General features: G+C 39.7%; 1 protein-coding gene across 2 annotated transcripts; it reads right to left on the bottom strand.

The window, feature by feature from the left end:
• Positions 1-151: 151 nt before the first annotated feature.
• On the bottom strand, positions 152-11,055 carry txk (TXK tyrosine kinase). Of its 2 annotated transcripts, XM_051393537.1 has the most exons (17): positions 11,003-11,055; positions 10,365-10,571; positions 7,193-7,244; positions 6,882-6,963; positions 6,649-6,780; positions 6,505-6,569; positions 5,808-5,867; positions 5,593-5,647; positions 5,326-5,405; positions 5,102-5,226; positions 4,943-5,017; positions 3,718-3,889; positions 3,390-3,606; positions 3,216-3,280; positions 2,686-2,804; positions 1,482-1,639; positions 152-1,093 (listed from the first exon to the last, which is right to left on the bottom strand). In XM_051393537.1, exons 2-17 carry the CDS (start codon positions 10,375-10,377, stop codon positions 1,022-1,024), a joined length of 1,542 nt encoding a protein of 513 aa, XP_051249497.1. In that variant the 5' UTR covers positions 10,378-10,571; positions 11,003-11,055; the 3' UTR covers positions 152-1,021. The 2 variants fall into 2 exon arrangements, with proteins under 2 accessions (XP_051249497.1, XP_051249496.1); XM_051393536.1 differs by lacking the exon at positions 11,003-11,055 and having other exon boundaries at positions 10,365-10,844.
• Between the last annotated feature and the right edge of the window lie 1,417 nt (positions 11,056-12,472).

Genomic DNA, 12,472 nt, shown 5'->3' on the forward strand with positions numbered 1-12,472 from the left:
TGTGGCTTTCTACCGCCACCTGCTGTCATTTCTAGTGAACTACTACTACAGGTTACACTGTCGCTTTCTGTTCTCATTTACAGGTAAAGTCTCCACTTTAGATCCACCTGGCTAAAACTAATACAGTCAACAAATCCTTCATGGAGGTCAGTTTATGTTGAGAAAAATGCTGATGCAACTTTATTGTTATTACCAAATTCACAGTGAGAAGAACAAATTTGTGCATTAAATGAACGTTTCTGACCATTTTTACAGCTGTTTCTGCATCACGTCATAACTTCTTGAATAGGTAAAGCAGCCATTTTGAAGAGATATACATTTAATAAATCACAACTTTATCACCAGTAAAACAACATACATTTAAATACTTTATAAATGAAACAAAAAAAAGACATTGAGGTTATTTTCTCTCAGTCAAACAAACAAACAGACAGATTTAGGAAAACTCATTAGTAAAACAATATACACATTTGATATACTTTACAAATTAAACAAGATAAATGTATTTAGCTTAACACCCAGTCTCTGTGAATGACTGTATGACACTATATTTATAGAAGTGTTTCTAATATTTTGTCCATCTAATTTACTGTATTTAATTTAAAGTAAATCCACCATTAAGTTAAAGTTTGTTTTCATTATTAATGACATTCTTGTCATAATTATGACATCGTATCTCATCAGTAATGCATAAATACAAACATTGAACAAATAAGAGGCTGAAATGTGCAATATTCATTTCACAGACATAATATTACAACTCAATGTTATTTGAGAAGTATATGAAGACCAACGTAAAACAAAGGATCTTTAAATTTACATCACATTTTTACATGTATGTTTTGGTTGTTTTGTTTAAAGATAAAAATCAATTAAAACCATCAAAGCATCAGTTAATGGAAGAAAATGCATCTGTGATAAGGTTTTAATGAAAAAATATTTATTTACAACAAAAATACAGTCTATGTGCATTCCTTAGTAAAAACAGTTTGAAAATCAGCACTATGTTTGTGTGTGTGTGTTAATCCGGATGTTCTGCCAGTTTTCTGATTTCCTCCAGTAGCTCTGAGAAAGACGGCCGACCCTGAGCCCTCTACACCACCACCGAAGAAGAAGAACGAGAGTGATTAACAGAAGGTCATAAAAATTCAACATGTTAAAATAACATTTTGCAAAGACACACACATTAATTCCGCTGTACTACGTTCTGGTGAACAAAAATTAAAAAAATTCTTTATGGTACTTTTATGATTTTTATGAATGAAGATTCTGAGTCGTCTACAGCCCTAAAAACAACTAAACCATCTCCATATCAACTGAGTAACTCAGTGTGCAGAGGAAGACCATTAAATGTGGCTGAAAGTAGACGTAAGTAGACCTTGTGATGAGACATTTTTGTCGAAGTATGAAAACTTCAGTTCCTTCCCTGACATTTTATAGCTGAAATAAAAACTCTGAATGAATGAAGGTTCAGCGAGTACCTCGTGCCAGCAGCGGTACATGATGGCGTACAGCGGCTGCGAGGCGCGGTGCGGTCGGTACAGTCGGACTCCTCTGGTGATGTCGTTGACCACGTCCAAGTTGGTGCGGTTTTCAAATGGAGTCCGACCCTCCGAGTAGATCTCCCACATCAACACACCTGAACACGCACACACAGAGACATATAAACATTAATACTACTTATATCACTGGTTTCCAACTTCTTTCCTTAAGGGAATTAATTTATTAAACTGACTCAGTGATTTATTTTATGAATATTTTATATTATATTTGAAACTGTACAATGAACCCAAACTGTGAACTCTGCAAGGAGTTTGTGTAAAACAAGAGATTTGGATGAATCTTGAACAGATTATTTGCTGTTTTGGGGAATTTTTTATACAATCTGTCTGTATTATGTATTTTTTAAATCATCCAGACTTCTTTTCTGACAAATTGCTGAGATGAGGCCTACTGTGTAAATCTTCATCTATATTTCTTAAATGCCTGAAAATCCATAAGGCCTTGTGACCCCCCCATGAAGCTTTGGGCGACCCCCAAGTTGGGAGTCACTGACAAAGAGATGATATTTTTACTTTAAGTTGTAAGTTCATATCAAGATGTTTACTCACTGTTATGAAAATGGTTATTCTTGACTTCTTGTACAAAATACTTATTCATATAATTCAGTAATTATTCAGTTTAGATCACAAAGAAATATAATAATTCATAATTTTTGAAAAAAGTCAACAAAAAGACAATAGGTTATGCATATATTTTAATCTTTGTATCTATTTTTATTTATTTAGCTTATGACACATATTTTATGTCTAAAAAAGCTCCATTGAAGTTTGGTTTTTGATTTGTATTTATCAGATCTGAATCTTCAAGATGCTAAAGGTAGAAGGATGCTAGATGAGTCGCATAATCACATCTACAGGAAAACTTTTTTTGAAAAATGGCCCCAATGTGTAAAGTGTCAGTTTCAGAGAGTTACAAAAGTTGTCAACCACAGTGCCCCAATTGTGAGGGTGGAAAGACGTGGGAGGGGGAGGAGGTTTCAGACAATGACTCAGAATACGTTAAAATCTGCTCAGGTTTAGTTTTCAGCAATTATTACTGGTGCCGCTGCTACAGGAATTGCTGATTCTGGTATTTCTATACTTTCAGTGCTAATAAAAGCGAGTGGATGGTGAAGTTCCTCACCGAAGGACCAGATGTCAGACTTGCTGCTGTATTTACTGTAGTGGAGAACTTCAGGAGGAGACCACTTCACCGGGAACTTTGTACCATTAGAACTGGTGTACTGGTTGTCCAGAACGTACCTGCAAAGGTAAACACAGAGTCAAAATACACAAAAACAATCATATAACCCTCCGTTAAATATAAGGCAACAGCCAGAAGCCGGTTACCTTAGCTTAGCACAAAGACTTAAAAAAAAAAAGTTATGTGCCACATAATTTCTTGGCTCAACAAACCGTCTGCCACATAAAAACCTGTAAAACTACCAGTTATCATACATTTTTTTTTAAATTTAAGAGCTTTAGAGACGTAGGTGGAATTTATTACTGTAGCTTTTTCCAGTCTTTATGCTAAGCTAAGCTAACCAGCTGCTGGCTCTGGACAGATGTGAGAGTTGAATTGATCTTTTCATCTGATTTCCCACTAGAAAGTGAGTTAAATCTTCCCAAAATGTCAAACATTTCATTGAAAAACGTATAAATTGGCAGCCGTACCTGGTCATTCCGAAGTCGCAGACCTTCACCACATTGTGCTCATTAACCAGACAGTTCCTGGCTGCCTGGATGATGGAAAAACAACCAGAAACCTCAGACAAATATGAACCTGAACCACTGAAGCAGCCATGAAAATCACCAGTTTGGCACATGAAGAAACAGCTGAATACTCACCAGGTCTCTGTGGATGAAATTATGTGCTTCCAGGTACCCCATCCCCTCACAGACATCCTGGCACATGGACAGAAGCCAGGCTTCCTTCAGTGTCCCTCCTCTCTGCCGCAGGAAGTTCAGCAGGCAGCCGTTCTCCATGAACTCGGCCACGATCAGCAGGGGGCGCTGCTGCAAGCAAACACCATACAGCTGCACCAGTTTGGGGTGGCACAGCCTCCTGGGAGACACATCAAACACACATAGTTTCACTTCCTTTTGTTGTCAACAAGGGAGTTTCTTTTACTCTGTTTACATCTTTTCCTCGAATCCTCTCCCCTCCCTTCCTTACATCATGACCTTTGCCTCCTCGATGAAGTCCTCCTCGTACATGGCCCCCTCTCTGATGGCCTTTATAGCAACTTTCTGCTGAGCCCTCCACTTGCCAAGCCTCACCAGACCGAACTGACCGCTGCCCAGCTCCTTCATGAAGGTCAGCTCGCTGGGGTTGATCTCCCACTTTTCTGAAAGGAGGGAAATAGAGAGAGAGAGGTGGAGGAGGGGGACAGACAGAAAAGAGGAAGGGAGGTATAGTACAAACAGAAAGAGAAACACAAGGGTTAGGGGTTAATCTCAACTTCTTTTAAATCACTTCTTAATTCATTCATTTTTTAGACTTGCCTTTATGTGGTGTCATCTTTTTACTTCATTCTATGTATATATATTATTTTCTTCTTTTGGTATTCTGTATTTTTATATTTAATTACATTTTGTGCGATCACTTTGATCCATCTGTAAAAGCACTCTGTTTCTAAAAGGTGCTATATAAAGAACGTTATTATATGATGTACTTATTACATGGTAGTGGTAGTAGGGATGCACAATTAATAGAAATATTATCGAAATCACTCAATGGAAATTACAGAAGCTGCATTTAGATCGATAAAACAGCATGATTATGTAGTACTGTAATTCTGAAGAGACAAATCTTGTTCTATAGATTTAAGAAAACATGTTTGTTAGACTCCAAAACACTTTTTAACACATTAATGATAATTCCCACACAAATCGTGAATCATATCGGAATTGCAAAATAATAGAAAATCTAATGAAGAATATGCACACAGCAAAATGTAATCTCTGTACAAACATATTTTCACTGTACTTTTAACTTGAAAACAAGTTTTCAGTTCAAGTACTGAAAACAGCAAATAAGTCAAACTGAAAGTGGCATCCATCTACCTCCTACATCACAAACCCAGACCAAACAGACAAGGGAAAAAGCCCACAGGATCTGAGTTATAAAGCAAGAGGTCGTCTGCAAATAAACACGCTTTATGCTACTCTGCAGCTTTTAATACTAAACTTCAGTACAAAGCTTAATTTAAGGGGCTTAAGAGCAACTACAAACCAGAGGGGACATAAGGGACGGTGCTGCTTTGTGCTACAATAAACTGGGAATGTAAATAATGTCTAAAATACCTGATTTCACAGCAGGTTTTTTAATGTTGCAAAGTAAAAAAAAAAAAAAAAGGAGAGCAGTTTTACGACATAAATGTTTGTATTTATTTATTTACCTGAGCTGAATCCTGCTGTTGCGGGTACACACCTTCCCATTGGCCCCACTGCATACCGCAACCTGGTCACTAGACCTACAAACATACCAAAGAATATCAAATGAAGCATTACATGTAGCACAGTTGTCCTGTTACACAAAGAGTCTGTAGTGTCTGTACCTGCTGCGTTGTGTTCATGGTATTGTATGACATCAGGTATGGAGCTGAAGGTATGTTTCTCAGCCAAGAAGAACTGTCCGGTGTCATTTATTTTGATCTGGTAATGCTTAATGTCACCGTTAGCACTGCACACGTACACACACAGACAGATAGAGAAGTGAAAAGTTGAGTTTACAGGTAAAAGTTTACATGTTAATGTCTTTCTCAGCAGTGATGTGAGTCACCTTAATGTTTTTGTATAGACAGAGACTGTGTAGACTCCACTCTGACTGGACTCTCGCACCACGAAACCACCCTCTTTGTCCTAGAAAACAACAGCAAATACTTTCACTTTACCAACAAACGTTTCAAGCGTGATGTCTTTATACCACAAGATATTCAGTTTAAATGATCACATGAGACAAAGAAAAACACTTAATTATCACATTTGAGAAGCTGTTTCCTTTCAGACAACTACAAACAGAATCTGAACCAGAGATTCAGGTAGTTACCTCCTGTTTCAGCAGCTGCTCTGCTTCTGTCCTGGTGATGTTCTTGCAGTACCACCTCCAGGAAGGAAAAGCACAATTAATGGTTTAATTGTTGCCTTTTGATCATTAAGAATGAACGTTTTTATAATTTCAATATCACTGCAGTTTGATACAAAATGTTACAAACTTTAATGTCAACAAAGATGCAAAAATATAAACTGCAATTTAAGACTCACGAGTTTGCCTCAATTCTGTTTTTCTCTGTCACGTAGTTACTGGGGATGAAGCCTTTATTCCTGTTAAAAATAAATAAAAGGCAACGTTAACAATCTTCGATGTCGAACACTTTCAGACTCAACTCTTCAATGAAAAACTTCATCAATTTAAGCTTGACTTTGTCAGCCTTACCCCCATTGTGCAAAGGCATTAATAGGCTAAATATAGTAGGAACAGCAGTACTTTGAGCTAAATTCTAACATGCTAAAAAAAAAAAATTATTTGAGCATGCTAACTTGAATTTATCGTGTAAATGTTCAGCATCTTGGTTTAGCATGCTAGCATTGGCTAATGTCATTACTTTTGCATGTATTTTATAAATAAAACAAAAGTGATACATAAATGAGAAGTCAGAAGATCGCCAAAGTTCTAACAGTTCATCCTGACAGAAACATTTATTTCATGGCAATAGACCTTTTACACAGCAGCAATTTTGAACATGAAATAATAGGGTAACCTTAAATGTTATTAATGATACTAATTAAGATTCTGTTCCAGTGAACCAACATGCACAACAGCAGCACCCTGACTCTGACCTGTGTTTACCCAACTGTTGTCAATATATTAAAATGGCTGCTGTGAAAAAGTGGGGAATTGACCGACTGAACTGATGTTTGTTTGTATTGTTTTGTATTAACTATGTTTAATTCAACCGACCCGTGTTTGTCCTGCGCTCGCCACCACAGCTGGTCCTGTTTGTGGAGGATGATGTACTCTTCTCCCTGTGGACACAAAACACTGCATCAACACATATCTACTGCCTTCATCTGTGTGTGTGTGTGTGTAGGTGTGTGTGTGTACCTGTTTGAGAGTGAGGTCAGTGTCTTCCTTGGCGGTGAAGTCGTACATGGCGATGACAGTTAGCAACCCCACACCTTCACCATCCTCATCCTCAGGAGGCGGGAGGGGGAGCTTCCTCCTCGATCTGTCGACCTGATAAAGACAACGAGAGAGAAAATTAACACATAAATGAATACAAATCACACACACAAACAAACACACACTCACACACACAAACAAACACTCTGTCTCACCCGGCAGGCGTTTCCTGGGTATCGTCTGCTCTGGAAACACAGGGAGGTTCTTCCCTCCAGCTCCGTTCGGGTGCTGAACTCCCTGTAATCAATAGGTACATTTTTTGGGGCGTCATATATTATATATATATCAAAAATATTGAACTTATGTCTCTGTTGTCTGGAAAATCTCATCAAGTGACCAAAATTATTGAGATTCTCTGCTTTTAAAAGGACTATACTGATTTTTTTAAAGTTTTAATTTAAATAAACAACCTTTAGGAAATCTAATTGTTCGTCATAAACGCTTTAAAACACCTTTCAGACTGTACCTGGTCTGTACGGCGCAGCAGCAGCAGCAGAAGACTGAGTGGCTGGAGTGATCTGGAGGAGGAAACAGAGGAAGAGTTAGTGATTAAAAAGATGTCTACAAATCTATTTTTCATTCTTATCCACCATCTTCAGGTGGAAGTCTCAAACTCCGGGAGCCTCTGACTGCACTCGAGGTAAGTGACCAAGTCCAGCACCAAATCAAATCAAATATGGATCCAGATTCTGTTACCGTGTTCACTATTTATCACCTCAAATCAGACAATCAACACATTTTACTGTTTATCTGTATAACGAGATTCAGCCGCCTTTTGTTTCCTGCTATGGACGAGTCGAAACTGCGCAGCCATTGAAACTCGCAGTACGTGACCTCTGCTAGCTCCAATAAACTGTCATGGCGACTACTTTACCGCCAAACTCAAGGCTTCAAAATGGTTCTCCACAAACTTATGGGTGGCGTCAGGTTCACAGTAACGCTAGGTGACCCCTCAAAAACAACAATGGCAGCAGCAAGAAAGGTAAGCGTAGATGCTGCTAGCATCAGTTCAGAGCAGGAGAACCACAAAGAACGACACTGAAGGAGTTTTACTACATTATAAAGTTCACTGATCGGATCCGATGCCAAGTATTTTCTTAAACTTTTTGACTTTTTCCAAACAACTTCCAACGCTGACATCCAAGGTGGTTCTGTGTAACAAACCACCTGTCGCAGTCAGGTTAGGGTCACACATTAGAGCCCCTCTATATCTCTCACAGTTATTGTCTCTCAGTTCTGCTTTAGATTAACTCTCTCTCTCTCTGTGCCTCTGTGGTTTTGAGTAGGAGGTCTTTGTCAGGAAGTATAGTTTCCTTTTCTACAGAACTAACACTCTTTCTCTCTCTGTAAGTCCGTGTGTGTGTTTCTGTGGGCGAATGAACAGACAGCTGTGTGTAGGTAACTTTCTCACTGTTAGTGTTAGAATATGTGTGTGTGTGTGTGTGTGTGTGCAGCCTATCTTCCTGTCTCTCTTCATGTGTGTCTCTGACTACAAACACACACACACACACACACACACACACACACACACACACACACACACACACACACACACACACATATCTGCAAACCAGTCATGTCATTTTAAAGTCAGACTTCCAAAATAAAAGCAGATTTCAGGGTTTATCTTCATCATCATGAGTCGGTGCCATGAGGAGCGATGAACTCTTCTGGTGGTTTGTGGTGAACCGACATCCCATCAATACACTCTCTGGTGTTTTTGTAACCGAGGAGTTCCTTCCTCGTCTGGTAGATTAAAAACTTATGAACTTCCTAACTTATATTTTATCTGTATCATGATAGGGATTTGTTCTTTTAACAAAAGAATCTTTCCATAGTTTTTCAACTTTTTTATCACGTTTTGATGCAGAAGTTCGGGAAGACTCCTGGAGGGCCGATCTATTCCAGGACACACGGGTCGGTGGTCGTAGATTTTGTCATTAGTTATTGTTCGGTCCTCGGCTGTGAAATAAAGCAGCCACTCTTCGTTTGGGCTGATCCTTGTTTTAAAAAAAAAAATCTGATTAATCTGATTTCCATTTCAAAACCGAATCAGAAAAATAGACAAAACATTTTTTTGGTTTTAACATACTTAAAAAGTATGTTGCTGGACTCTAATAACTACAACATTTTGGTGAGACCAGTGACTAACCCGGAAACTCCAGCGGGCTTTATAACGTGGTGTCTGCTACGTGTTTTGTTCTCTGTGATCTCCAAATCCCACCGAGAGCATTTCAGAGCGTGTTGTTTGCCATATGTTGTTTACTTGTGTATTTTGCCCTTATAGAGGAAACAAAACCGGTGTTTCTCTGCTTAAAATGTTAACCTTAAAGGTCCAGTGTGTATCATTCAGGAGGATCTATCGGCAGAAATATAATATTCATGGGGATGTTTTAATTAGTGTTTAATCACCCGAATATAGGAATCGTACAGACGCTGGCTGTACACAGGAACATTGTACCACTGTATTTGATATGGTGATTCGAAGGGGAGGGTGAAGCAAGGGACACACAGCCAGATGCCACTAAATCCTAAACGCACTGTTCCTTTAAGTACAATTTTAAGTTACTTGTACTTTTACATTTGATGCTACTTTATAGTTACTTCACTGCAGTACAGAGGGAGATATTTTTTACCACTTCAAAATTGATTGAATTGTAACTTAACTTTGGTTTCTGCAGAACTAAAGACATTCCCATCAGTCTCAGCTGCAAACATTAGCACGCTAACCTGCCTAAACAAACACTGTAAACATTAGTCTATTAACTCTATACCCACCAAGATATTCCAGTAAGGTGAAGTAAAGTGTTAAACAAGCGTAGCATCAGGGCTGCATATGATATTCTGACAGTTTAGTCTTTTTGTTGACGTCTGTAGCAAACAAACATGTTTTCTTACATCTGGAGAACCAGTGCGTCTCTGCAGCTCTACAGTACTTTATTAGAAACTGCAGCTACCTGGGAGTTGGATGTTACAGCCCCAGTTAGCCTTGTTATTGTGAGCATGCTAGTGTTAGCATCTAGCTGAGTGGCTACAGAACAGCCTCACAGAGCCGTTAGCATGGTTGTTAGTTCAAAGACATACTTTAGGAGTATACTACATGATAAACTCTTTCCGTTTCTGAGAGAGCGAGGGTTCGGCCACTTAAGACTTCCTGTCTGGGTAACTGTCCCTCGGTGCCGGCGGGAGAAACAGAAGTGAAACTGCACTTTTATCTGCTCGCTGTACTCAGCAGATCAGAGCTGCCACTTTGCAGACAGGTGTCTCTGCACGAGCTTTCAGTCTCCGTTTTCCAACTCTCTGCATGTCACAACACACAAAACGCTCCAGATTCGGCGGCTGAGTTCAGATCGGACACATTTAATGGCAGTTTTGTGAAGGTGTTTGTTAACGCTGATGAAGTAGACACACTACGGTTCACTCCTCTGATACGCACTGACGGCTCATTCTGTCACATTTTCTCCTTTAACTTCAGTATTCTCGTAAGTTTGTTCCCACGTTTCACTCCACAAATGAGCTGAAAATCATGTTTCTTCTCCTATACTTTGTTTACAGAAAGTTAAATACCCTTCTTTAAGGTAAAGTTCCTTCTTAGGAGTTTGATCTGCAGATGCTGTACAGTCGGCGCAGGTACTTACTTGAGTGAATCATGATCGGCTGTCTTTACTGTACGTCTCTTCTTCTTCTTGTTATCTTTCTCCCTCCTGCTCCTCCTCCTCCTCCTCCTCCTCTTCTATCTCTTCTTTGGCTCCAGGTTTTCGTCTTTGGTTCAAGTTTTTAAAAGTCAGCGATGATTTCTTGGTGTGAGCGGTCGCCACAGGTTACAAAACCTTGAAATAGTTTATCTACAGAGACGGGGGAGAGAGAGAGAGAGAGAGAGAGAGAGAGAGAGAGAGAGAGAGAGAGGCAGGTGGGTGGAGGAAGTCAAGAAGGTGAAGAGAGGACAATAGAGAGAGGAGGAAGATAAAGGGGGGAAATTAAGAATAAAGATGTTGTTTCATGTCCGTCTTTGTCTGCTTCACTGATAAGGTTTGATTTAAAAACATTCAATATTTTACAGTGTTTACAGAGAGACAGAATGAGAGAGCGAAGGATATAAAAGAGAAAGAGATGTAGAGGAAGTGAAAGGATGACGTGAACAGAAAACCACAAAGCATCCGTCTCAGTCTCTGTGAATAACTCCAGGAAGAACTCGCTCACGCACAGAAAACATCACTGTCAAAGCTGTTTGGTTGAAGTTAGAGAGTCTTTAACTGAGAGTTAACAGGTAGCTCACCTGGTCGACTGCTGCAGCAGCTTCCTCCCTTTCCTCGCTATCTTCTGCTGTTTCTATCCAAGAAAAGGCAGAAACCCCCCCCCCCCCAAACAATCCTCAATTGTGGCTCTAGATAGGGGAGGGTGAAGTGAGGGAGAAGCAATCTGGTCCTTTAACATGATCGACTCCTTGAACCAAACTAAGAGTTAACAGGTCGCTCACCTGGAAGAGAACCTGCACCATGAGGCCTTTACTGCTGCTCAGTCTGTAGGGGAACAACGGTCTGGAGAGTGGACTGGTTGCTGGAGAGGTGCCAGTTCCTCCTCCTGGGCACTGCCGAGGTGCCCTTGAGCAAGGCACCGACCCCCTAACTGCTCCCAGGGTGCCACTGACTCCACCATCTCCACAAGCCCCGTGTGTGCATGATTGTGTTTATGGTCTATATGTGTAAAAACTGAGTGACCCCATTGGGTTTTTAATAAAGTGAATCTTCTTCTTTCCCGCCTCTCGAGCTAGAAGAAAGAGTTGAAGCAGCAACAAGGAACATTTCACTCATACACTCCTGTACACACATCTGTATTCTGTCATCAAGCTCAGCTGTTTTGTAGCCAAATCTCAGATGTCGAAGCGTCTTTGAACACATCAAAACAATCCTCTCTCTCTCTCTCTCAGCTGCCAACCTTTTATTGCTACCACTAATACCACCCAGTCCACCGCTCCGAGACGTCTTAAAGTGACGGCAGTTACCCGCAGGAGGTTCTGGGTCTCTGCGAGTTGATTGTGTAATAAAAGAAGTGAAACCAGCTGCAGGCTGGCATTAAAGAAGTGATCTCACAACATGTGATACTGTATGTGGTTGTTGATGATGTTCCGTACAGTTGTTAAACCGTCTGGTTTCACATTAAAGGTCTCACACACACATACGCTAGTATTTGTACCCCTGTGAGGACCCTCATCCAGTTACTGCAGTCCTGAACCCGCTTCGCCAAAAGTGTCCTCGCTTTTAAAAAACGTCCTCAATGTCAGTGTCCCTAAAACGTGTCCTTAAAGTTTTAAACTCTTCAAATTTGTCCCCAAAAATCTCCTTAGTTTACAAATTGTATCTCAATTTCTGATAATGTCCGTGTGTTTTTACCCATCCTCATATTTCAAATACATCCTACACTTTTAACAAATCCTGATTTCAAAGCGTCCCCCAATTTTTTATACAAATTGTCCTTAAATGTCCCCAATTAGCAAAAAATGTCCTCAGTTTCCATATTTGACCTCACTTTCTAAAAAAAAAAAAAAACGTCCTCAAACTGCAACTTTCAGCATCTCCACTTTCTAAATTTGACCTCACTTTCTAAAAACTGTCCTCACCTCAAAATTTGCAAGTTTCCACACAAATACCCAAAATTTCACCACTTTCTAAATTTGTCTTTTCTTCACTTTCAAAATAAAAACAAAATATGTGCCCAAGTTTACAAAATAAAAGCCTCTTTACGCAAA

Source organism: Dicentrarchus labrax, unplaced genomic scaffold, assembly GCF_905237075.1.
Source record: "Dicentrarchus labrax unplaced genomic scaffold, dlabrax2021, whole genome shotgun sequence".
NCBI classification, from domain to species: domain Eukaryota; kingdom Metazoa; phylum Chordata; class Actinopteri; family Moronidae; genus Dicentrarchus; species Dicentrarchus labrax.